Source organism: Larus michahellis, chromosome 8 (genome assembly GCF_964199755.1).
Source record: "Larus michahellis chromosome 8, bLarMic1.1, whole genome shotgun sequence".
Classification (NCBI taxonomy): domain Eukaryota; kingdom Metazoa; phylum Chordata; class Aves; order Charadriiformes; family Laridae; genus Larus; species Larus michahellis.
The window spans coordinates 46,248,911-46,273,710 of record NC_133903.1 but is presented as its reverse complement, the minus strand read 5'-3'; the positions used below and the strand labels follow the sequence as shown (position 1 = coordinate 46,273,710).

The 24,800-nt window shown below is 64.7% G+C and overlaps 1 protein-coding gene across 1 annotated transcript; it reads left to right on the top strand.

Annotated features, from left to right (window-relative positions):
- The first annotated feature begins 1,427 nt into the window (after positions 1-1,427).
- Positions 1,428-24,286, top strand: PTCH2 (patched 2). The gene is given in 26 exon segments (XM_074598453.1): positions 1,428-1,497; positions 1,500-1,633; positions 1,636-1,734; positions 2,016-2,208; positions 12,560-12,749; positions 12,881-12,950; positions 13,189-13,280; positions 15,247-15,442; positions 15,547-15,668; positions 16,016-16,163; positions 16,390-16,521; positions 16,601-16,756; positions 16,880-16,972; positions 17,061-17,186; positions 17,372-17,490; positions 17,622-18,027; positions 18,113-18,425; positions 18,696-18,838; positions 18,928-19,108; positions 19,686-19,969; positions 20,545-20,682; positions 20,831-20,973; positions 21,248-21,347; positions 21,770-22,015; positions 22,179-22,577; positions 22,695-24,286. Coding segments are annotated over 25 exon segments (4,293 nt in total). The 3' UTR covers positions 22,695-24,286.
- Positions 24,287-24,800: the final 514 nt, after the last annotated feature.

The following is a 24,800-nucleotide window of genomic DNA, read 5'->3' as shown; positions in this document are numbered from 1 at the left end:
GTGGCCGGGGGGCGCGGAGGAGCCGCCCGAGGAACTCGGTTTATTTATGGGGAGTTCTCCCGTTTTTGGCCAGTAAGGAGACACCAGGTTGAGCATCACCATCATCGCTCCAGGGGGCCCGGGCGGCACATGGGGTGGGTGCTGCTCCATGTGGGTTTACTGACTCCCCCCCCCAGGTGCCCTCAGCAGCTCCTCGAGGCGCCGTTCCCGGTGGGAGCAGCACCAGGTCTGGCCAATAAAGACCTGAGCAGGGTGAAAGATGAACAGGTTATCCCTAATTACTTCACAAATTAGTGGTGCCATTTACCCCTTACCCTTTCGCCAGCCCCCTGCCCCATGGATGGGGGGGCTCTGTGCCCCCCTGCCTCCAGCCCCGGGGTGTTGGGCTTGGCTCCCCAAGGGGCAGCGCTTGTGGGCATCCCCAAAGAGTGGGGTGTCTTCCTGCCGCCCACCATGGCCCTGGGGGAATATCTGGCCCCTGGGGAGGGCAACCGGTGCTGTGGGTGGGGGGCACCCTGCTCTTGGGGGGGGGATAGTTTGTTCTTGGGAAAAGGCATCGGGGGGATACCTGTCCTTTGGGGGAGGACATCTGCCCCTTGAAAGGAGGTTGCCCATCCCTCGGGGTAGCTAAAGGGGAGATATGCAGCCTCAGGGAGGGGGCTGTCTTGGGGGTGGCTATGGGGGGGCTGCACAGCCCTTGGGGGGTGGACATGGGGGGATATCCAGCCCTTAGGAGGGTTGCCTATCCCTTGGGAAGTGGTAATGGGGAGATGCCTAGCCCTGGAGGGGATACCTGGCCCTTGGAGTGGCTATGGGGGGCCTGCCCAGCACTAGGGGGTGTGTGTGGGGGGGTGTAGGGGACAACCTTGAGGACAACTCCTGGACCAAGGAGGGTAGCTATGGGGAGATGCCCATCCTTGGGGAGAGGGTAGGGGGGGCACACCCTGCCCTTGGGAGGGGTGCCTGTCCCTTGGCGCATCTCCGGGAGAGGAGGGGGGGTGCTGCCTACCCTTGCGGGGTAGCTGTGGGAGAAGGATGCTCATTCCTGGGGGTGGCTACAGAGGAGGGGATGCCCCCCATCCTTGGGGGGGCAGCTAGGAGGGGGGCTGCCTACCCTTAGGGAGGTGGTTATTGAGGGAGGAGAGTGTCAGTGTGGGGGTGCCCACCCCTTGGGGGGGGGGGGGGAGCTGCCGGTTCCCCGGGGGGACCGAGGCGCGCGCGTGTGTGTGTGTGTGTGTGCGCCGTTTCCAGCGGGGCGGGCCGGTGCCGCCGCCGCGCTCCCCCCCGCGGCTGGGCGGTGCGGGACGGGAGGCGGGGAGGCGAGGAGGGGGGGGGGGGGGGGGATGGCGGTACCGGGGGGAGGCGAGGGGGGGGGTGCCGCCGTGTGTGGCCGCCGTCGGCGGGCGCGCCGTTGCCTAGCAGCGGCGATGGGCGCTGCCGCGGCGGCGGCGGCCAATGGGAGCGGCGGCGGCGGCGCGGCCCCGGCGCCCCCCGCCCCCGCCTCCCCTTTAGAGGCGCGGCGGGCGGCCGGCGGCACACAGCCCTCCGCACCGGCACCGCGCCGCGCCCGCACCGGCCCCGCCGCCGCCTCCTCCGCTCGCATGGGGGCCGCCGCCCTCGGCCCCACATAACGGGGGGTGCCCAGCCCCGCCAGCCGCCCCCGCCATGCCGGCCGAGCCCCCCCGCTCCGCCCCGCCGTCGCTCCGCGCCGCCCGCCGCAAGCCGCTGCCCGAGGTAAGGGGAGAGCATCGCCCGCTCCCGCGGCGGGGGTGAGGGGGGGGCGGTCCGGGATGGGGTGTGCGTGGGGGGGTTCCGGCCGCGCCGAGGTGCGGGTGTGGGCAACCCCCGTGTCCCCCGACTCGGGGTCCCGCTCTCTCCCCGAAGGGGTCCCGATCCGCAGCCCCACGGAGCGTGGCGGCCGCGGGCATCCCGCTGCGGGATCCCTCCCCTCCCATCCCCGGGCAGGGTCTTCCCCCTTCTCCCGCTCCCAGCCTGATCCTCGCCCTCTCCCCCAGGGCAGGGCCGTGGGCCAAAGGGCTCCGCTGTGGCTGCGGGCCCGCTTTCAGGCGCTGCTCTTCGCCCTGGGTTGCCGGATCCAGCGGCACTGCGGGAAGGTGCTCTTCGTGGGGCTGCTGGTGTTCGGGGCGCTGGCCGTGGGGCTGCGGGTGGCCTCCATCGAGACCGACATCGAGCACCTCTGGGTGGAAGGTAAGCGCGGCCCCACGGGCTCAGCCGCCCGTGGGAACGGTCCCGCTGCCGGTCGCGTCTTTGTGTGTGTGTGTGTGTGTCCGTGTGTGTCCCTGTGTGTCCCCCCGCCTCCGCGGGGCGCGGAGGTGCGGGGCTGGCCCGGAGGCAGGTGACAGCGCGGGAACGGGGCGGGAGGATGAGGATGCCGCCGGGATTCCTGCGTGCGGGGCCGTGGATGCCCCGCCGGCGGAGGTCCGGTCTGCGCGGCCGCTCGGGGCTGTGTCGTGCGCGGTGCTGAGCCGCGAAGGGAACCCCCCGCCCCACGCGTGTCCCGGCGGGAGTCCCCCCGCGCCGAGGTGCGGTCGCGTCCCCGCACGGGCGGGCACGTGCGGCGGGATGGGAGGTCGGTGCCGGCTGAGCGCCCGTGACCCCACGCGTGGGCACCCCCTTCCCGCGGAGCTCTCCCGCCGCCGGGCCCCTTCCCCACGGGAAAAGCACCCGCGGGAGGCGGGGTGGGGGGCGGCGGTCGCAGCCCCGTACCGGGGCCGAGCCGGTGCCGCGGGGCTGCCGGTCCCGGCTCAGGACCTCTGCCCGGCGGGGACGGAGGAGCAGGCAGGGTCAGGCAGGAGCAAATCCCCGTTTCCGAGTGGAAGCGGCTGATCCCCCCCCCCCCCCCCCCTCCTTTGTTATTAATAAACTCCAGCGTGGGTTTTTCTCTCCCCTCTCCCTGCAGCTCCGCTCCCCAGCGCTGGGATTTGCTTTTCCCTGCGCCTCCTTCCTGCTTTGGGGGTCCCCGGGGGGGGCAGCACCCCGCATCATAGCCCCCTATGGCTGCCAGGCCCTGGCCGGGGGGGGGGTCTCCCAGCCTGGGGTCCCCGGCGGGGTGCTGTGCAGGGGCAGATGTTGCTCAGCGGAGGGGTGTCAGCCATCTTTGTGCGGGAGCGCTGCCTCCTCCCCCACGCCCCGCTCCCTGTGTGGTCCTCAGCTACTCTTGGATTTGGTTCAACAATAGAAGCAACTTTGCTCTCCCACCCCCTTTTTTTTTTTTTTTATTAAAAAAAAAAAAAAAGGCCTCGCGCTCCCTCGCTGCTCACACACAGATGCACGCACGCACCCCTGCCCAGGAATGCCCGGCTCTCCCACCTGCTTCCCACTCCCGAGGGGTGTTTGTCCCCCCCACCACATCTCGTCTCCATCACCCCTTTCCTCTGCAACACGTAGCAGAGAAACCCAGTGATACTCTCGGTCCGGCTGGTGCCTGAGTGGTGGCTGCTGGAGGAGGGACACGCTCCCTCCGTGGTTCCCTTGCTCCGGGTCGTGGCTCCGGCTCCATCGGATTTTTATTATGCTTTTGGGGTTGCAAGGAGTCAGCGTTTCGTGCAACTGCGGCCGGAGCCAGGGAAGTGGCTGTGGTTATTCCTGTTGGGGGGGAACAGGACTTGCGGTGCGTAGGGGTGGAGAGCAGGATGGGGAAGGGGCCGAGCCTGGGGACGGCTGGAAGTGCCCAGAAACCCGGCTCTGTGCCCCACCGTACTTCCCTGCTGGCATGGGTATGGCCAGGAGGGGCTGCGGCTGCTGCTGGAGGATATTTCCCCCACATTGTGGTGTGGCTGTAACATGGGTGTCAGAGGCCTCTCTGAGGAACTGGCTCTTTCTCATGGCCAGGGCATCCTCTTTGCTGTCAGGAGGTGGATTATTATTTTTTTTATTTTTTTTTTTTTACCCCAAGGTGAAACATGGCTGACCTGGGGTGTCCTGCCCCTTCCCGGGCGATGGGTGCACTGGGGTCTGCACACAGCCCCTGCTCCGCATCTGTAGCGCCTGGGGTGGGGATGGCGTGCAATGCTGGGGGTGCTTGGTGGGATGCTGCTTGGGGGCCCCCCCTTGGCCTTCCTGGGAGGGCTCTTCCCTCAAGAGCATGCACCTGGGGCAGAACCCTCCATGCCGTGCTCCTGGGTGGCACGGCCCCAGCATCCTCAAGGAGACTGTCCTCAGGCATTGGCACTACCTGTGACCACCAAGGATGACGTGGCCGGGGTGGCTTTAGTCCTGCGGGATGGCCACGCATGGGTCAGGATGTGGAAGGTTTGCAGTGGATATTTCAGTCTCGTGCATCAGCTGTGGGGCTGCCTCCCTTCCCCATAACCATCCGTGGGTCCTTGCCTCTCCGCTGGCCTCTGCTTCTGCGTTTTCTGGTGAGATGAAAGCGTCCCCTGGTATCCTTGGGTGTATCCAGCCCTCCCTGATCTCCGGACTCCATCCTGCTGTGCGGGTGTGCATTACTGGGGGGCAGGAGGGCCTGGGCTGCCCCTGGGGAGCAGGTTGCAGTTTCCCAGACTGTATGGTTGTATCCTGAGCACTTTAAGCTGCTTCTGGATGCTCTCGGCCGCCACTTTCTCCTGTCCCTGGATATGTGGCAGGGTGGCTGCTCTCTGTGTCCCTCTGCAGCGAGCCTGGCACTGCCATGCCGGGTTGAGGCGGTGCAGACTTTGCCCCTGGGCTGGCAAATCTGTGTGGCCCCATCAGCCTGGCCCCAAAGCCTTGGGATCCCCAGGGTGCTGGGGGACCCTGACTCCTGCCCTCTCAAGGTATGTGTGGGGAGATGTTTGCAGGAGTGCGGTCCATCCCAGCCCCGAGGCAGCACCGTGGAGTGTCTTAAGGGGCAGGGTACATATGCAGCGAGTCTTGATCCCATCATCCTAGGTCCTGGCTGATCCCCCAGTTCAGAGACAGGGTGGCTGAGGGTCCCCAGAAGCCTCTGATGACCCCCTGAAGCTGGTCTACCTGCTCACCTGCCTCTGCCTAGCCTGGCTGGGGTGTGTGGGTTGGTGATGCTCCGACCCAAACCACCTCACCCAGGTAAGATCCCAGCCCTGCAGGAAGGGAGCGTGACCCTGTGCTGGGCTGTCCCCACTGCAGGCTGAGCTCAGCTCTCCGGGATCTGGGGATCTGGTGGGTGCTGGCAGGCCAGAGATGGAAAGGCGCTGCTTGCCATGCTGTTGTCCCATGTTGGGACACTGTGCTGCTGTCCCCCCACCCCCAGGGGAATAGGATGGGCAGCCTTGCTTTGCCCTCCATAGCTGGGGTCAGTGTTGGGGCTGTGCTGATGGCAGGTCCCCTCATGGGTCCCCCTGAGCGCAGGGTCCCCTGTCCCATTTTAGGCCATGTCCCGTGGTCTGGGATCTGGCTGGGGGATGCTGGTGGTGGCCTGGGGTTATGCCTGACCCGCATCCCTGTTTAGGAGATGGAGGGAGGCTGTGTCACCCCATAAATTGGACTCGACTGTGGAAATGTTCAATTAGGCTCCTCCGAAGCAATTAGCCACTCAGAGGCTTTGAAATCCCAGCTAGCGGCGAGTGTTGAGTTACCTCTAGACACCTGGCAGCTGTTCCCGGCTCTCCCAGAGCATCTGTAGGGCCAAGGGGCCGGGGCGGCGAGCTCCGGGCAGGCAGAGCCCTGGGTGGTGAATGGATCTGCCTGATTTATAGCACCGAGGGCTGGTTCAAAGGAAGGCCGGGTTAATTCCTAACCGGAACAGCCCAGCACCCCGCACAGCCGTCGCGCTCTCAAAGAGCTGCCAAGTCTCCCTGGAGAAGACCCCAATCCTCTCCTGGAGGGGGCAGGGACACCCCGAATGTGCCGGTGGGATGCATGGTATGGGGGCAAGGGGAATTTGCTGTCTCGTTCCCAGCTTGGGGCATGAGGCAGAGATGTCGCCAACCCCCTTGGCAGTAGTTTTTTTTGTCCTTCCTTGGCCTCTGCAATAGGACTTGGCACAGGGTGTCCTCTCCCTGGCACCCAGGGCAGGGCTGGGATGCAGCTCAGGGGCTCCCCCTTCGGCAGGGGCCAGAGCAAGATGAGACCCCCATCCCAGTACATCTTTGCGGAGAGAGGGATAACGAGAATGGGAAAGCCACAATGAAAAGCCAAGGATGGGGATTTAGCGCCCTCCCCACCCTGCCTCTGCCCTGGGGAGACCGTCCATGTGGCCCCTCTTCCCAGCCCCTGTCCCCACGATATGTGGTGGGACACACGACGGGATGCGGGGCAGCAGCCATGGGGGGGAGCGGGGTGCTATGGACATTCCTGGGTGGGCACAGGGAGAGGTGGGTGGTCTTGTTGCTCCCGGCGGGTGGGTTTTGTGGGGTGAGACATCAAGGCTGAGAAAAGAGCAGGCGAAGCTGGGGCGCAGGGCTGGGGGGGCTGCATGGGGCTGGTGCCGGCCACATGGGGGGCTCCGATGGCAGCTTGTCCCTGCATCAGGGGCAGCGAGACGCCCGCCAGGATCTGGCCTGAGCCGGCCTCACACCCGAGGGGCGGCTCCCGGGCTGCCACGTCCCTACTCTGTCCCTGGACAGGCATCCTGTGGGGACAGGGTCCCCACTTCTCTTGGGGAGCGGTGACACAGGCACGGCCCTGCAGGGAGGGAAGGGGCGGCCCGGGGACCCCACCACTGCCCTGGTCACCCCCTTGTGTGGTCCCGTGGGATTTTTCCTTTGGTACCCCGCAGTCCTTTCTGGTTGCGGGGTCTGGGCATCCCTGGGACCCCCGTGCCCCCATCCTCAGGGGATCAGACGAGCGAGGAGCAGACGGGGTGTTGCTGCCATGGGGTTCCGAGGTCCCCGTTATCCTAAAATCCTGGCTGGCTCTGCCCTCTGCTCCAAAAAGCACCTTTTCCCCGGCAAACCCAGCTGGCTCTGAAAGGACCTTTCTTTGCTGGGGGGTGTGTGTGGGGTGATCACTCAGCAGCCCCCCTTCTGCCCGAAGATGGGGCGCAGGCAGTTCACCTTTATTTATTTATCTTTGGGGTGTGAGCGTGAAACCTCTTGCTTTTCCTTTTCCCTTCCTTGACAGTTCGGTTGGCTTTTTCAGGCTGGAAAATTTTGCTAATTAACCCAAAAAGACTGGGAGACTTTTACAGATGGCTGTGGCTTATCTGCCCCTATCCATTTTGCTTTGCTTTTCAACTTATATATATTTTTTTAAATTCCTAGAAAGTGTTGTGATTTTTTTTTTTTTGTAAACTTAGACATATCTACGGACTCAGGGAGGGGGCTCTTTTTTTTTTTTTTTTTTTTTTTGCGTTTTAAATGTTATTTGGCGGCTGGGAGGGGGCAGCGCCAGGGCCCGAGAAGAGGGTTTTATTATCTGCCTCTCCCTCGGGCCTGGAAAAGTGGTCTGAGTTCAAAAAATTCATTTCTTGCCTGAATGAAGCCAGCAATGTGGAAAAATTTCACCATTCAGAGGGGGATGAATGTATGTTTCAACCACACATTAAGTGACATTAGCAAGCAGTGGAGTGCCTAATGTGGCCATTTTTCACAGCAGCCAACAGAGGGGGTGATTAGCATAATTAGTACAGGCAGCCCTATACATATGGAAATGGCAAATGCCTAAATGCCAACACCAGTGGAAATTTATGTCAATGCTGACAGGAGTCTTAGCGGTGAATAGTTCCCAACTGAATCCCCTCTCCTCCCCCCCCACCTTTTTTTTTTTTTTTTATTTATTTTTTTCCCCCTCTTTTTCGGGGGTCGCGCTGTCCCCTCGGTGCTGGCCGGGGCGGTGCGAGCTCCCGGCTGCCGGCCCCCCCCCGCCACCCTCGCCCCCCTCAACTCTTTCCTCCCTGCGCTGGGAACCGCCGCCCGGCGATTTGGGGTAATAAAGACATTAATTTAGCTTCGCCCTTAAACAAAAGGGTTTGGCCGGGGCCGACGGCTGGAGAACTGGCCCCAAACGGGCCCTTTCAGCCCCTCTGCTGCTGGCTTTTTTTTTTTTTTGTTTTGAAGGCAGCCCCCTCTTCTGCCACCCCTCTTGCCTTCGCCAAGCGATGGGAGCCCCTTTGGTGGGACCGGGTTTGGTCGGAGGTGCCGGGGCGGTGGGCGAGCTCCCGTTCATCCCTTGGCGTCTCCCACCCACCTACCACCACCCCCCCGCCCCGTTTCCTCGGGCCGGCCCCGTGCCGTGGGGTGAATGGGGTTGGGAGGACGTGTTTTGACAGGACGAGGCCGCGGGGCTTTTGGCGAGGCCGGCGGTAGCGGCCGGGACAGGTAAAAATGGCTCTTTCAGCGTGCCCTGGGCGAGACTTCCTCCGGAGCAGCATGGGTCCTTTCACTGCCTCCCTAATCCAGCTAATCCGCCCCACAACACTTTGAAGGTGGCCTCCGGCTTGCGCGCCGCTCGGCACGGGGAAGCGGCCGGCTGAGGGATGCTCGGGGCGGTGCCTCGGGATGCAGGATGGCGCACGGGATGCGGGATGGTGCCAGCATCTCTCCGCTGCCCCTGGAGGCTGTAAAATCACTCCAGGGTGGGTATATCTGCTGGCGGGATGCACTCAGGCTGTGCCGGAGGAGGGCTCGACAGTCCAGTGTTTGCCCCCACGGGTGCCCCTGGCTGCGGAGGGGGGGTCCCCATGGGGATGGCTCTTCCCAGGGGATCTCAGCATGACCTTGCCCCCTTCCCAGCTGTGGGTTTCTAGCCCTGGTATTGGGATGTTGCGCTGTGGAAAGGGGGGCTACTCTCCAGGGACCACCCACCTCTTACTGCCCCCGGCTCTTCCCTCACTGCGGGGCATGGCTGGAGCTGGGGTCAGGGCTGGCCTGGCTCTGGGACTTGCTGGCCCCAGGACAGGGCTGCAGCATCCTGTACGCACTAGTTGCATCTGGGACTTGCCGTGTTTGTCACCACATCCCGTAGTTCCGTTATCCCAGGCAAGAGGACAGGGCCTGGTTTTTCTGAGGCCAGACGAGGACGTGTACCCAGGCGTGCTCCCTTCCTGCCACCCTGTCCCACCTGGGTCACCCAAGTGATGGCGACAGCTGCTGGCAGTGCGCAGGTCCCACCTGCAGATTGGTGGCCCTGCTGTTGACCGCAGCCTCCACCCAGCCCTGGGGGACACAGAGTGGTCCTTGCAGCAGCAAGCGTCTCCCTGGGGGACACTGGTGCTTCTCTATGGCCCCCAGCACTCCCATGGCCCTCCCTCACCTCTGTCCCCTTTGCCCTTGCCAGGCAGGGAGGGCTCGGTGTGGGGCTGGCAGCCTGCCCTGACCCACTGCCCTCCCGGTGCTACCCCGGCACGCTGCCCCAGCACGTTCAGTCCACTCCCCCCCACCTGTGGGTGCTTGGGGACAGGGCCCCTGCAGGGTTTGCCCACCTCCTACCCTGGGTAAGCATGGCAGGATGTCCCCTTGCTGTCATGCCAGGTGGGGTGGCTTCATGGGGATGAGCCCTGTGCCGGGGGGGTTGCAGCTGCGCCGGGGGCAGCAGGATGCGGCATGGGCTCCATTGACCCCAAACCCTCTGAGCTGAGTCTGGGGGTGCTGGCAGCCCTTGGGGGGATGTGGGGTGAGCTTGGGTCAGACCCCTTCCTGGGCAGGGGGGCAACGCAGGATCTGGGGCTTTGTCTTGGCTGGGAGCAGGAGTGACCCCTTTCCCCCCAATCCTTCAGCCTGGGGGGCACTGGGCAGGAGGTGCTGCGGTCCCGGTACCCACCGGGGCAGCTGAGGGCACCAGCCAGTCCCACTGGGTGAGGGCGAGCCAGCGGCAGTGCCAGGGCCGCGGCCATCGGTCCTGTGCCAGGAGGGTTTGGGGAGCGGTGGCGGGGGGGTGGCTCAGGCAGGGTGGCCGGGAAGGGGGCAGGGAGGCTCCCGCCCTGCTCTGTAATTTTGCGGCGGATGCTGTAATTACGGGGAGGGCTCCCCCAGCCTGGCCCGTGGGCGGGAGGCAGCCGCACACGCAGCCGCCCTCGCTGGCGGGGACCCCGTCCCCTCGCTGGCACCCCCGCCCTCCCCTCTTGGCCGCGGTGGGAGCCTGCTCTGCACCCTGGGTGTCTGAGGTGCGAGTGGGCAGGGGGTCCCGTCCACCCTCCAGCCCACACTGCTGCGTGTCCGCACCCTGTGACACCCCCCCACAACACCCAGCGTGACACCCCCGGCCAGTGGTACCCCGAAGCGGTGCCCACCCCAGGGAGGATGCTCGCACAAAGCATGGCTGCCCCTGGGGACTGTCCTGCTCCCGGGTGCCACCATGGGGTTTTGGGGGGTGTGGGGGTCCCTTTGCCCAGCCTGGGGGTCCAGGGGCTGGTGAATCCAGCCCCCGCCGGGGAGCGGAGCTGGCTGTTAATAAGCAGGACCAGGGCGCCTGATTGGAACCAGAGGGCCCTTTGCATGAAAAAGCCGAGGGCTCCCTTTGTTAATTGGAATTAAAAAAAAAAAAAAAGAAAAAAAAAAAAGAAGAAGAATTTACATACAGTTCCTCATTAATGTGCTCATTGTTGGTATCGGGGCGCCCCCCCCGGTCCCCTCCCCGGGCCGGGGGGCTGCGTGCGGCGTGGGGCGTCTCGCCCCGCTCCCGGCCCCGGGCCGGCCGGCGGGCGTGCGCCCGTTTGAAGTGTCCTTGGCAGCCCTGTGTGCGCTGCCTTGTCTTTTCATGTTGCTCTTTGGTTAATTAGGGTGTTGGAATTTGAGGCTTCCTCACGGCCTTTGAAGCTTGCTGACGGCTCGCAGTGCCCTGTTCCAAATTAACACTAATTACAAGGGACGGCTTTTTATTTTCTTTTTTTTTTTTTCTTTCTTTAATTTTTTGGGGGGCTCCCCCACCCCCTCCCTCCCCCCTCCACGCTTGCAGATGTGCATCTCCTCCTGTGGCCGTGCTGGGCAGAGATGCCTGCGGGATGCAGCAGGATGCGTCCCCCGGGAGCGGCGGCAAAGCTGGGTACCCCCCCCTCCCGCCTCCATCGCCCTGTCCCACCACCCGCCCAGCTTCGGCGTGGGTGGCGCGGCTGAGATCAGAGCAACTCGGCACACCTCCTGCCCGACCTCCCAGCCTGCCGGGAAGGGGATGGATCCCCCCCCCGCCCTGTGACACCCACCCTCCCCGTGTCCTTGTCCCCTCGCCCCGGGCGCTGCCCTCCCCTCTGACACACACACAAAGGCTGCGGCCGTGTACCCCCCCTCCCTCCCCGTCCCTGGCACAACCTCTATCCCAACTGGCATCTGATGGACACCAGCTGCTCCCCAGCCCAGCCAGGAACAATAAAGACGCTTTCCCCCCCCCCATTCCCAAAAAGCAGGGGAAAAAAAACCACCAAAAAACACCAACCCATATAATAAGTCATTAAAAGGGAAGATTCTGCTCCTTATTTGCGGTCGCGCTCTGGCCTCCTCGGCGCTGGCGGGGGGCCAGGCCCGCCGGGGCCCCCGCCTCTTGCTGAGGGAGCATCCCAGCACGGCTGAATCCTGAATCCCCCCTCTTTCCTCAGCACCCGGGGCTGGGCAGGAGCCGGCCTCCCCTCCACCAGCGGTGCTGCCTTGGGATGCACCCTGACATGGGCACCCTGGGGCATCCCTGGTGGGTGGCACAGGAGTGGGGGCTACATACATCATTCCCCCTCCCCGGGCAGAGGGCTGGGAGCAGGGTGACCGGGTGTCGTGCTCAAGGGCCTTAGGATTGGCTTCCCACCCACCTCCGAAGACTGTGTCGTTCCCCCTTTGCTATGCCAGGAGGGATGGGAGTCCCTCATTCGATGGGGACGAGGATGGCTGTCCCTGGGACGGTGCTCCGCCATGCAAAAGGCTACGCAGGGTTTGAGCTCAGCCCTGGCCGTGCTGGCATGGGGGGATTTCTCTTCTGCACTGAGACGACTGCAAATAAAGTCGGTGGCTTCTCCCAGAAACCTTGGCCCCGCCACACTCAGAGCTCTCCCACTGCCATCGGGGACGTATCCTGGAGCCTTGGTGGGAGTAGAGGGGTCCTGCGGAACTCCCCAACACCGTGTCCTTCCCTTGTCTCCAAGCCCCTCCTGGGGCAGCCTGCTCCTGTCGGGGTTTGGGGATGCCCACCTCTCCCTACACTCATGGCCTGGCCGAAACGCTGCCCACCTCAGGGTGCCAGGGAGCAGCTGGGCAGGTGTGGGGTGGGGTGTCCCCCGTTTCACTTGTTCTGGTTGTGTTGGGCATCTGCGGCACCCGCTGCAGTGCATGGGTGGGAGTGGGCAGCGTGTGTCCCATCCGTTTCACCAGCTGTCCATCCATGGGGTTTTTCTGGGGAAAGCAAAGCCAACAAGCTGCTCTGGGGCTGGAAATATCCATGTCTGTGGGAAGGGGGGTGCCTGGTCTAGCATGGGCTGGGGTGCTCTGTGCTTGGGTCCCCTGGGTGCGAGCACCCAGAGGATGCAACGATTGGGGAACCCTATGGCTAGAAGCCCGCTCGGGTTAACGTGGCACCACCTGATGTTGCGGGGCCTCGCTCCTGCTTGTCCCCTTCCCTGGGCATCCTGATGGGCAGGAGAGGTTGGTGGGATGGCACGGGTTGGTGGGATGGGGGCTCTGCCAGCCTTGGCACTGACAGGGCCACGTATCGGTCCCCTCCGCAGCCGGCAGCCGAGTGAGCCAGGAGCTGCGCTACACCAAGGAGAAGCTGGGCGAGGAGTCCGTCTACACCTCCCAGATGTTGATCCAGACCCCGAAGCTGGATGGGGAGAACATCCTGACGCAGGAGGCCCTGCAGCTCCACCTCGAGGCGGCCCTGGCCGCCAGCAAAGTCCAAGTCTCGCTGTACGGAAAGTGAGTCCGGCTCCGGACGGGGCCTGGTGGGGGGACGGGGACCCCCACCCTGTCCTGCGTGTCCCCCACACCCTTTGCCAGGTCCCCCATGGGATGATGCCCATCCTCAGATCCTCCTTCTGCTTTTCCAGATCGTGGGATTTGAATAAGATCTGCTACAAGTCGGGTGTCCCCATCATTGAGAACGGCATGATCGAGAGGGTGAGTGGCTCCCAGGGACTGCCCCCCCCTCCCCCCCCATGGGGGATTGGTCCCCCAAAAAAATGGGTCAACAGCTGGGCCGTGGTGGGGATGGGGTTTGCCAGCCCTGGGTGCTGCAGAGGCACCACCAGCTCCATGTGGGAGGGTGCGGGTTTGGGCAGCCCAGCAGGGCTGGGAGGGGGGAGCAGGGGGGGCCTGATCCATCCCAGCTGACCCCTCGCATCTCCTCCTCCCACAGATGATAGAGAAGCTGTTCCCCTGTGTGATCCTGACGCCGCTGGACTGCTTCTGGGAAGGCGCCAAGCTGCAGGGAGGCTCAGCGTACCTCCCGTGAGTCTGGGGGGCTGTCCCGGGGTGCGGGGGGGCTGCAGGTGGGAGCAGGGGCTGGGGGGGGCTGCCGAGGGGCTATGCTTGTCCTTCCCGTGCAGCGTGGTGCTGCTTCCCCAAGGTCCCTTGGTGTTGCTGCTTGTCGTACTTGGCCCCAGGATGGTCCCAGCACCACTGCTCGGTCTGTTGGGTCAACACGCCGGGGACGGGTCCCTGTCCTCGCCCTCCTGGCCTCGGTGGCACGGGCAGGGCTGCACCGCTGCGGCAGGAGCTGCCCACCCCTGCCATGCCATGCCCACACACCAGTCAGAGAGGGGGACGTGGGGACAGAAGGCCGTGCTGCAGGTCCCTTTGGGCCGTCCCCCGGCCTCCAGCGCTTTGTGGGTGCCACGATGGCGAGGAGGCACCCACAACTCCTGAGCTGTCCCCAGGGACACAGAAGGCGCAGAGTCCCCGGGGTGGGTGGCGGGTGACTCCCGGCCAGCTCCCCGCACCTCGGTGGTGGGGCTGGGGACCCCGGGCTGGGTGGGGGGAGCTCTTCCCCCCCCCCCCAACATTCCTTCTGTTTACGCGTGTGTTTGTCCGGGAGAGCCAGGGCGGCTTGTGCATTGTCAGCAAACGCAGCCCCACGCTTTCTCATGCTAATGCTGCTCTGAAAGCTGCCCCTTGCCAAACAGATGAAATAGTGGCCTTATTCAGGCTGCTGCTGGACGGGAGGAGGGGGAAGGGGCCGCAGCATCCCCAGACGGGACTTGGGGACCAGCTTTGCACACCCACCCCCCGCTCCCAAGACCTCAGGTTCTCCCCATCCCAGCCTGGGGAGCAGCCAGTAGCGGGAGCGAGCGGGCTTAGGGTGGCCGTGCCAAGCAGGATGCTGGGTGGCGTCATCTGCCGGGGTGGGCAGCATCCCTGGGTGGCTGGGGGTATGTGGCAGGCGGGGTGGCACCCGCAGCAGCGGTGGGACCCAGCTGTCCTCGCCAGCCGGGTGAGCGGGTGCCCGGGCAGGCACCCCAGCTGAGCGCCGGCCAGCCCATGGGGGGACTCGTCCCCCTTTTTTAACGCCGAGGGGTGAGCGGGGCGGGAGCTGGGAGAACAAAGAGCAGCAATCTATGGAAAGACAAAAGGATTTGCCCTGGCTCAGTGAAGCAAGCGAAAGCAGATAAAAGGGGCTCTCTTTGGAAGCAGCAGCAGCTCCGGTTGGTATGTGGGAATCTCGAGCGGCCGGCTCCGGCCCAGCCAGCCTTCATGAATTATTAGGCTGCGTTTCTCCCCAGAGCCCACACTCGCTCGGGGCTTTTTCTTCCCCTCTTTGGAGCGCTGGGCTGGGTTATTGGCTTTTTTGTGTGTCCTTTCTGTCTTAAAAAAGAGGCCAAGCGAGGCTGGGAGCTGGCCCCTGGCACCGCGGGCTGGGATGGAGGGAGCAGAGCATCTGCAGGCAATGGAAAAACCCCTTTTCCCAGGTACCCAAATCCCGCGGAGTCCTGCTGGACCTCCAAGGACCTAGTCCGTGCCCAGCTCCCAGCACCATCCTGAGCCCCCAGAACTTCTGCTGAGCCTCAAAACCTCCAGCTTGGGGGAAGATGGCAGGAAGGGCTGGAGGGGATGCCGGGAGCCCTTGCCTGCCTGCTCCCCTCTATCAAGATGTTAGCCCGCGGGCAGTAATCGGCCTGACTGCTCGCACAAAGCGGGGCCAGGCGGCAGGGACGGCTCCCCCGGCTTTGTCCCAGCCTAACAGGATCAGGCACGCTACTTGACTCGGGGCACGGCCCGCTGCGCCGTGCAGGGCACGGGGGATGCCTCAGGCGGCCCAGGAGGGGGTAGGGGATGCACTGGCGACTGATGCTGCTCCTCTGCATTCTCGCACCCTGCCTTCAAGGGCACCCCCAGGACCCATGGGATGGGGTGGCGGTGGTGGTACCTCATGTGGGTTTCAACATCCCCCATCACCCTGGTGCCTCTCTCTCTCCAGGGGCCGCCCGGACATCCAGTGGAGCAACCTGGACCCTCTGCAGCTGATGGAGGAGCTGGGGCAGTTCACATCCCTGGAAGGCTTCAAAGAGCTGCTGGACAAGGCAGAGGTGGGGCAGGCTTACATGGAGCGGCCGTGCCTGGACCCCCGGGACCCCCAGTGCCCCCCCAGTGCCCCCAACAAGCAGAGTCAGCAGGTGGGTCACAGCCCATGGGGACCAAGAGGGGTGCAGGGGGAGGCTTGCTGCTCTCCTGCCCGCCCCATGGTCCCACGTCCCTGATGCCTCCCCTCTGCCCACAGAGCCCCGACATCCCAGCTGAGCTCTCAGGGGGCTGCCACGGCTTCTCCAGGAAGTTCATGCGCTGGCAGGAGGAGCTGATTCTAGGCGGCACAACCAAAGACTCCCAGGGCAAGCTGCTACGGTGAGAACCACCACGGTGTGGGCATCCCCCAGGCATGGTGCAAGGGCCCAGCGGCGGCACTCACCCCTGGGGCAGGATCCCCCCATCCTCATCCAGTTCCTAGGGAAACCCATCCTGGATGCAAGAGGGGCTGTGGGGCTGTCTGGGAGAGTGTAAGGCTGGCTAGTGTATGGGGCTGGTGAGTGGGGCAGTGCTTTGGAGCAAGGGTGGGGACATGGGAGCAGGATGCTTGGGTCCTCTCCTGGGTGTCCATGGTGGGGCTGGAAGCCGTGGGGTGGGGGATGGACCCATTCCTGCATCCCGGGGTGCTGCAGCCGGTCCCAGCGAGGTGCGTGCCTGTCCCCCAGCGCCGAGGCCCTGCAGACCATGTTCCTCCTCATGAGCCCCCGGCAGCTCTTTGAGCACTTCAAGGATGACTACGAGATCCATGACATCAGCTGGAGCGAGGAGAAGGCGGGCGCCATCCTGGAGGCCTGGCAGAGGAAATTCGTGGAGGTGGGCTCCAGGGACAGCCTCCACGTGGGGCTGGGGAGGGGTGACCCTGTGTGTGGCATCGCCCTGCACCCAGGTTTTCATGTGGCCATAGGTCCTGGCACCGCTCTTGTGGTCCAGTGGGTCCCTAGGGACCCTCAGTGGTGATGCTGACACCCTGGGTGCTTCTGGGGAGGATGTACCAGGGGGCAGGGGGGGTCCTGTCTCTAACGGGGTGCTCCTCCGGCAGCTGGCGCAGGACTCCATCCCGTCCAATGCCACGCAGAACGTTCATGCTTTCTCCACCACCACGCTCAACGACATCATGAAGTCCTTCTCCGACGTCAGCGTCATCCGGGTGGCTGGGGGCTACCTCCTCATGGTGTGTGTGCCCCCCATCTCTGTCCCCTGCCATCCCTCCCTCGCCCCCCCATCCCCACTAACCCGCTGTTCTCTTCCAGCTGGCCTATGCCTGTGTCACCATGCTGCGGTGGGACTGCTCCAAGTCCCAAGGGGCCGTGGGCCTGGCCGGGGTCCTGCTTGTGGCTCTCTCCGTGGCCTCTGGCCTGGGGCTTTGCTCACTGCTGGGCATCTCCTTCAATGCAGCCACCACCCAGGTATGTGCTGGGGGAAGGGCCAGGTACTGTGGGGCTGGTGGGACCCTGGGGGCTGTGGAGTGGCCGGGTCCCTTCCCAGGCGGTGGCCATGATGCCCCACTGACACTGGCTTCTCTCTGTCAGGTCCTGCCCTTCCTGGCCCTCGGCATCGGTGTGGATGACATGTTCCTCTTGGCTCATGCCTTCACTGAGACCAGCCAGCACATCCCCTTCAAGGTGAGCACTGAGCCCTGCCCGGGGGCTGCCCTGTCACCTCCCACCTCCCTGCAGCCCCTCTCGTCACCTCCTCCCTCTGTCCCCACAGGAGCGGACGGGCGAGTGCCTGAAGCGCACGGGGACAAGCGTGGCTCTCACCTCCGTCAGCAACATGATCGCCTTCTTCATGGCAGCCCTGGTGCCCATCCCTGCCCTGCGTGCCTTCTCCCTTCAGGTTCGGCTGGGGTCCCTCTCGGGGGTGGGCAGGAAGGGGTGACCGAACCCAGCTCTGACATAGAATCATAGAATGGTTTGGGTTGGAAGAGACCTTAAAGATCATCTAGTTCCAACCCCGCCCTGCCATGGGCAGGGACACCTCCCACTAGACCAGGCTGCTCAAAGCCCCATCCCTGCCCACAGGCTGCGGTGGTTGTGGTGTTCAACTTTGCCATGGTGCTATTCGTCTTCCCTGCCATCTTGAGCCTGGACCTGTATCGCCGGGAGAAACGCCGGCTCGACATCCTCTGCTGCTTCTACAGGTATCAGGGCTGGGCTGGCCGGGATGGGGCTGACCCCGCAGGTCCCCCCCCGGAAGCATGGGGTGGCTCTGCTCCTCTCCCTCAACATCTTCTCCTCCTTCACTCTCTCCTCCTTTCCTCTCGCCCTGCAGCCCTTGCTCCTCACGGGTCATCCAGATCCAACCCCAGGAGCTCGCCGATGCTAACGACAACCATGCCTGCCACCCCTCCCCTTATGGGCACCCCGGCGTGGCCACCAGTACCCAGATCACCACCACCGTGCAAGCCTTCACCCGGTGTGACCCCTCGGGCCACCACGTCGTCACCGTCTTGCCACCCACCTCCCAGGTGTGCACCTCGCCCGCCGTCCTCCTGCCCCCCACTGACCCCCTGGGCTCGCAGGTCTTCACCCCGTCCAGCTCCACCCGGGACCTGCTGGCCCAGCTGGATGAGGCCAAGGGTGGGCGGGAATGCGTCCCCCTGCCCTTTTGCCGCTGGAGCCTCGCCGACTTCGCCCGGGAGAAATACGCCCCGCTCCTCCTGCGGACCCGGACCAAGGTGAGGTGGGGACGGCCCCGGTGGTGCCACCCGAGGTGGGTGGGTGTCATGGGACCTTGCCTGACCCTCCCTGCTGTCCCCACAGGCGGTGGTGGCGGTGCTGTTCCTGGCGCTGTTAGGGCTGAGCCTCTACGGCACCACCATGGTGCACGACGGGCTCTACCTGACGGACATCGTGCCGCGGGACACCAAGGCACATGCCTTCATCTCGGCCCAGTTCAAGTACTTCTCCTTCTACAACATGTTCATCGTCACCAAGGGCGGCTTCCACTACCCAGGCGCCCAAGCCGCCCTGCTCAGCCTGCACCAGGCCTTCAGCACCGTCAAGTACGTGGTGCGGGAGGGCAACCGCGACCTGCCCAAGATGTGGCTCCATTACTTCCAGGACTGGCTGCGAGGTGAGGGACATCCCTCTTCTCCATGACCTCCCCTGCCCAAGGACCCTCTCCCCAGCCTGCACCCTCCCCGCTGGCCTGGGAATGCATCCCTGGTGTGTTGTACCCTTAGGAGGGTGGTCCTGTGTGTCCCCAAGGTGCCCAGCAATGCCAGGCTGAGCCCTGGGGTTTCTCCGTGCCCATCACACTGGCACCACACTCCTCGGGGCACACAGGATGCCATGCAGGGTGGTGTGCCCCAGGGGATGCTCACCCCCTGCGCTGCGTTCCCAGGGCTCCAGGCCACCTTCGACAGGGACTGGCAAGCTGGGCGCATCACCCATGACAGTTACCGCAACGGCTCCGAGGACGGGGCGCTGGCGTACAAGCTCCTAATCCAGACTGGCAACAAGAAGGAGCCCTTCAACTTCAATCAGGTATGTGGGGACGGGGCTGGGACAACTGGGCTGGGGACAACGCTGTGCCCAGTGCCCTGCTCATGCCTGCTCCTGCTCTCTCCCTGTAGCTGACCACGCGGCGGTTGGTGGACGAGAATGGCATCATCCCCCCTGACACCTTCTACATCTGCCTGACGGTGTGGGCCAGCAACGACCCCCTGGGCTTCGCCGCCTCCCAGGCCAACTTCTACCCTCCGCCGCCTGAGTGGATCCATGACAAGTATGACACCACGGGCGAGAACCTGCGAAGTGAGTGAGCGCGGTGGGCTCCCCACGGCCCCCTCCTGCCCCCCAGCATTCCCCTGCGGAGGATCCATCTCACTGCACCTTTCCTGCCCTGCAAGCATCCCCCTGAAAAGAACCTCCCCCCCTGCCCGCCCGTCCCTCGTTCCATCAGCATCCTCTGGTAGGGAAACTGCCCTGCTTCCCTGTGTCCCACGCTCGTCCCCCTGCACCCCACAGCCCGAGCACCCCACTGCACGCTCCCCGTGCCCTGAGCACGCAGCAGCACACCCCTGCTCCAGCCCACAGGCCTCTCACCACGAAGAAGCCCATCTGCTCTGTTCCCCCTCTGCCCCACAAACATTCCCCTGCAGAGAAAACCCCTGATCCCTGGGACCTCCTACCCCACAAGCATCCTGCCGGCAGAGAAACCCCCTCCTCCTCGCCCCCGATTCTGCTCCCCACACACTCCCCAGCCCCGTGGTACCCAGCCAGGCATTGTGCTGCCCGGGCTGCCCTCACGCTGATGCGGTCGGGGTGCCCCCATGCTGCCCGCATCCCTGTGCTGCCCGTACCCCCATACTGCCCGTGCTCTCCTCCCCAGTCCCGGCAGCCCAGCCGCTGGAGTTTGCCCAGTTCCCTTTCTACCTGAGCGGGCTGCGTCGCACGGCCGACTTCGTGGAGGCGATCGAGAGCGTGCGGGCCATCTGCCGGGAGGCCGCCCAGCGCCACGGGGTGCTGAGCTACCCCAGCGGCTACCCCTTCCTCTTCTGGGAGCAGTACATCGGCCTGCGCCACTGGTTCCTGCTGGCCATCAGCATCCTGCTGGCCTGCACCTTCCTTGTCTGCGCCCTGCTGCTGCTCAACCCCTGGACGGCCGGCATCATCGTGAGTACGCACCCCAATGCATGGGGACAGGGGGGTGACTGGCCATGCTGCCCTCCTGATGGATGGGGAAAGGGACATCCAGCCCTGCTCCCATCCTGCTGGGTGGCCCTGGGTACCTGCTTCAAGGGGATGGGGTGGCCAGGGGCACCATGGGTGGAAGGGACACCCCTATGGAGGTGGCAGTGAGTGGGGGACACCTCTATGGAGGGATCAGGGACATAGCTTATGAAGGGAAAATATAGCAGGGACAGGGGTCTGGGGACATCAATGCAGAAGAGGGCGAGGGGACCACCCATATGGAGGTGGCGGTGAATGGGGGACCCATATGGAGGGATCGGGGACACCCCTAATGAAGAGAACCTGTGTAGTGGGCAGGGGTTTGGGGCCATCCATACAGAGGAGGGTGAGGGCCACCCCCAATAGGTGGGCCAGAGGGACACCCTGAATAGAGGGAAAAGGGGCAATGGGGTGAGGCTGCCCTATAGGGAGTGGTAGGATCTTGCATGTCAAGTGGAGGGACAGAGGGGACAGCCAGTCAGAGCCACTGACCCTCACTGACCCCATCACCCCCTCAGGTCTCCATCCTGGCGATGATGGCGGTGGAGCTGTTTGGTATCATGGGGCTGATGGGCATCAAGCTGAGCGCCATCCCCGTGGTCATCCTCATCGCCTCGGTGGGCATTGGTGTGGAGTTCACTGTCCATGTGGCCCTGGTGAGCACAGGCAGACCCCTGCCCAACCGCAGGGCACCCCAGTCCCCACTCCCCAGCACCCTTACCCCCTTGGCCATGTTCCAATGGGTGGCCACCTCACGAGTGGCACACGGGGACAAGCCCTATGTGACATCCTCACCCCATGCAGGGCTTTCTGACGGCCGCGGGGAGCAGGAATATGCGCTCGGCTGCGGCGCTGGAGCACACCTTCGCCCCCGTGATGGACGGTGCCGTCTCCACCCTCCTGGGTGTCCTCATGTTGGCCGGCTCCGAGTTTGACTTCATCATGAGGTGAGTGCCAGAGGGGGTAAACCAGCTGCTTGCTGCACCCCAAAAGCTTTGGCAATGGGGGCTGGTGAGCACGGCAGCCCCCCCTGGCTGGAGGTGGGGATGTGGGGCAGCTGTTGAGGATGTGTCTTGCTGGGGGCACCCACCCCATCTTGCATGGAGGCTGGGGAGACATGGGGGACCTGGGGTGTGTGGTGTGGGAAGCCGTGTTTGTGAGGGGATGGGGTTCATGGCAGCTGTGCCTGCTTACCCCCTCTGCCTGCGCTCCCCCCCCCAGGTACTTCTTTGCCGTGCTCACCATCCTGACGCTGCTGGGGCTGCTCAACGGGCTGGTGCTGCTGCCGGTCCTGCTCTCCGTCATCGGGCCACCCCCTGAGGTACAAAACCCTCATCCCACCTCTTCCTGTCCCTCCCCAACCCTGTACCCACCTCTGTTCATCCCCCATTGCCCCTCACCCTGTCCCTTCTTGACCCTACACCCGTCCTTGCCTTGTCCAGTCCCAACCTCACCTCGTACCCACCTCAGCCCATCCCTCACCCAGTACCATCCCGACTTTACCCTATCCTTTCTGTGCCCCATATCCAACTTGCCCCATACCTGCTTGACCCCATTCCTACCTCCACCCACACTTGACTCCCCCCATCCCTCCCTGACCCATTATGACCCCATCCCTCCTTCACCCCGTATCTCCCTCACCACACACAGCCCTCGCCCCCACATCACCCCATACTCCCTGCTGCCCCACACTCCATCCCTGTGTGCCCCCATTCTCTCTGACACTGTCCCCTCTCTCCCCAGGCATCCCCGGTGGAGAATGGCCCCCGCCTGCCCCCTCCAGAGCCAGTGCCCCCGTGCCTGGGCCCTGGGGGGCTGTATGTCCGGCGTGCCCCAGCCTGGCCCGCTGCTTTCCCGGACCCTTCGGACGCGGAGCGCTACGCAGAGGCGGTGGGGCCAGGCAGCCCCCGGGGGCCCTTCATCGTGCCCCCCGCCCCGGCACACATCCTGCTAGAGGCCGGCAAGGACCCCAGCTTCCCCCGCATCACCGTGAGTGCCTCTGCCTGCCGTGGCATCACCGGTTCCCCAGCATCCCATGGGAGAGGGTCATGGACAGAACTGGGGGAACGGGGTCCCATGTGGTGGTGGCGGGGTTGCCAGGGGGATGCTCAGTGTGACTGGGGTCCCTCATGCTCCGTGTCCCCCCCTCCAGGTGCTAAAGCCCTACAAGGACAGCCCGGAGGTCCAGGGGAAGAAGGAGGCTCCCGGCTCGCAGCCTGCACCCCCTCTGTCCTTCGGGGAGCCGTGCCCCACGCCACAGCCCTGCCCGCCGGGCGCCCGGCCAGCCCCCCCTGCAGCCCTGCCCGCCTACAGCACCCACCTGCAGGGTCCCGCCGGCAGCTACACCACCGTCACGGCCACCGCTTCTGTGACGGTGGCCCTGCACCCCACGCTGCCTGGCTCCTACCCCAGCTTTGGCCCTGAGGGCTTCACCAGTGGCGAGCACGACTGCCTGGAGGAGCCCAGCGTGGCCAGCACCGGTGGCACCGCCATGCCCGACGCCTTCGAGATGCAGAGCATGGGACGCCACGGGACAGGCACCCGGCGCTAGGTGAGCCTGGGGACACGGGCACCCTACCCCGGGGCTCATGCACGGTGGCTTGGGGGTGTGGGGTGAGTTTGGAGGGACCCGTCTGACCCCCCCCCACCCCCTTCTCTCTCCCCACAGGTTGGTGGCTCCTGGGCAGAGCATCTCCCCAGCGCCTGGCGGGCACAGGAGGGTGCAGAGCGGGGTCGCCCGCATCGTGCTGCTAATCGCCGGAGCGGCGATGCCCCCCCCTCCCCGGTCTCGGCCGAAGAGGACCAGCCCCCCCGCACTCCCCGCAAAGGGGTTCGGCAGGGCAGGCTGGCACTTCTATGCAAGCTGTGTGCAGGCCACGCCATGCCCGCATGTCCCCCACCCGGGGCTGTGCTGATGGTGCCATGTCCCCTCACCCAGGGTTTGGGGTTACCCTGCCCCGGGCTTGTTGCCCCCCCAGAAATGGAAGCACTAACCCCCCCTCCCCTCTGTTTCTGGAGCTGCTGGTGAGGTGGGCTCGGTGCCCTGCCAGCCCCCCCTCTGCGGGGTCACTGCCTGCTCTCTGTCACCTCCTCCTGGGACCCCCCCCCCCGACCTGGGCCACGAGCTGGGGTGCCCCAACAGGGTGCCCTGGTGCCCCCTGTCCTGATAAAGGGGGCAGCCCCAGAGCCAGCCGTGCCCTGGGGTGCCATGGGCAAGGCCTGGGGCAGGCACCCCCCCACCTTTATTTATTGCAAAGGGAAACTATCTATAGAGAGATATATATTTTTAAGCTTATTTTAAAAGATTTATTTCTCAGCCTACGGCCTCGCCCGGCTGCCCAGGGTGCAGGCAGGGAGGGGGCAGACCCTTTGCTGGTGCAGGGCTGCCTGATGGAGGCAGCGGGAGCCCGGGATGGGGATGCAGACGTGGTTCATGCCCCCACTCCATGGGATGCTGGGTGGCCACGGGCAGCTCACCCCCTCCGACACACTGCTCTGTGCCTCAGTTTCCCCACCAGTGAGCACGGGAGGGCTGGAGATCGGGGACGTGCCATGGCGGAGCCAGGGAGCCTGTTGCTCCCACCACACAGGCAGTGGTTTTGGGGTGGGGGTGTCTTTGGGGTGGTCCTTGCTGTGCCGAGCCCCTGAGCTGTCCCATGGTCACGGGCCCTTGTGCCACACTCGTGCGCGGCCGTGGTGACAGCACGTGCTGGTGCACGCCCATGGCAGCACACAGTCGTGTGGGCGCCCATGGTGCCACCGGACACATCTCTCCGGGAAAGCAAATTTCTCACCATGTCCCCGTGTGCTGGGGCTGTCCCCGAGGCCAGCCCCTGTCCCTGTCCCTAAGGCCAGCCCCTGTCCCCGTCCCCATCCCGGGCACCGTCCGCGCCGTTACCCAGCACTTTAACTCCAGCGGTGTTTGCTGTGCCCGTGGCTCCAGCTCCACACACACACACACCCCCGGCCCCCAGACAGTGCTGCTGAGCTGGGGTGGCCCCGGGGACCCTGTCCCCGTGCCAGGCGTGGGCATGGTGGGCAGCCCCCTCTCCCCCCCCCCCCCAACACGCCATCTAAGTTATTTATATCAAAGAGAGCAAAGGTTTATTTTTGTAGTTTGTACAGGCGGTAGTGGGGACCGAAGGTTTATTTTTAAAGAGTAAATATATATATTATATATAAATTACCTGCAGTGTCCGGCCCTTTCTCCTGGGGGGCACAGCTGGAAGGGGGGGGGGGGGCGGGGGGGATGGTTGAGACAGCCCCAGCTGTGTGCACACACACAATGGCGGGGGGGGAGGGTTGCACGCTGTGGAGAGGTGTGTGGCACACGGAGGGGCCGGCAGCCTGTCCCCCCGCCCCGGGACTACGAGGGGCTGGGGGCTGCTGGCAGGGTGTGGGGCAGGGTTCTGGGGCTGCTGGGTGGGTACAGAGATGTCGGGGTCTCCCCTCCCACTTGCCCCCCCCTCTTAGGGCTCCTGCAGCCACCCCATGGGCATGGGGCTGGGGGCTCCCCATTCTGCTCAGCCCCTTCCCCACCTCTGCCATGGGGAGGGGGTTGTCCCCCGGCCGGTGCCAGCGCTCGCTGCCTGCTGCAGCACAGCCCCGCTGCCGGGGGGGGGCAGCACGGCGCTGAGGAAGGGCCCCAGCACAGGGCCCGGCTTGTGGGGGGGGGAGCTTTGGGGCTGGGAAAGGGCGGGGGGGCTCACCCTGTGCCCCCGTCCCTCAAGGGACCCTGCAGCCCTGCCACCCCTGGGGTCACGGCCCGGGCTGT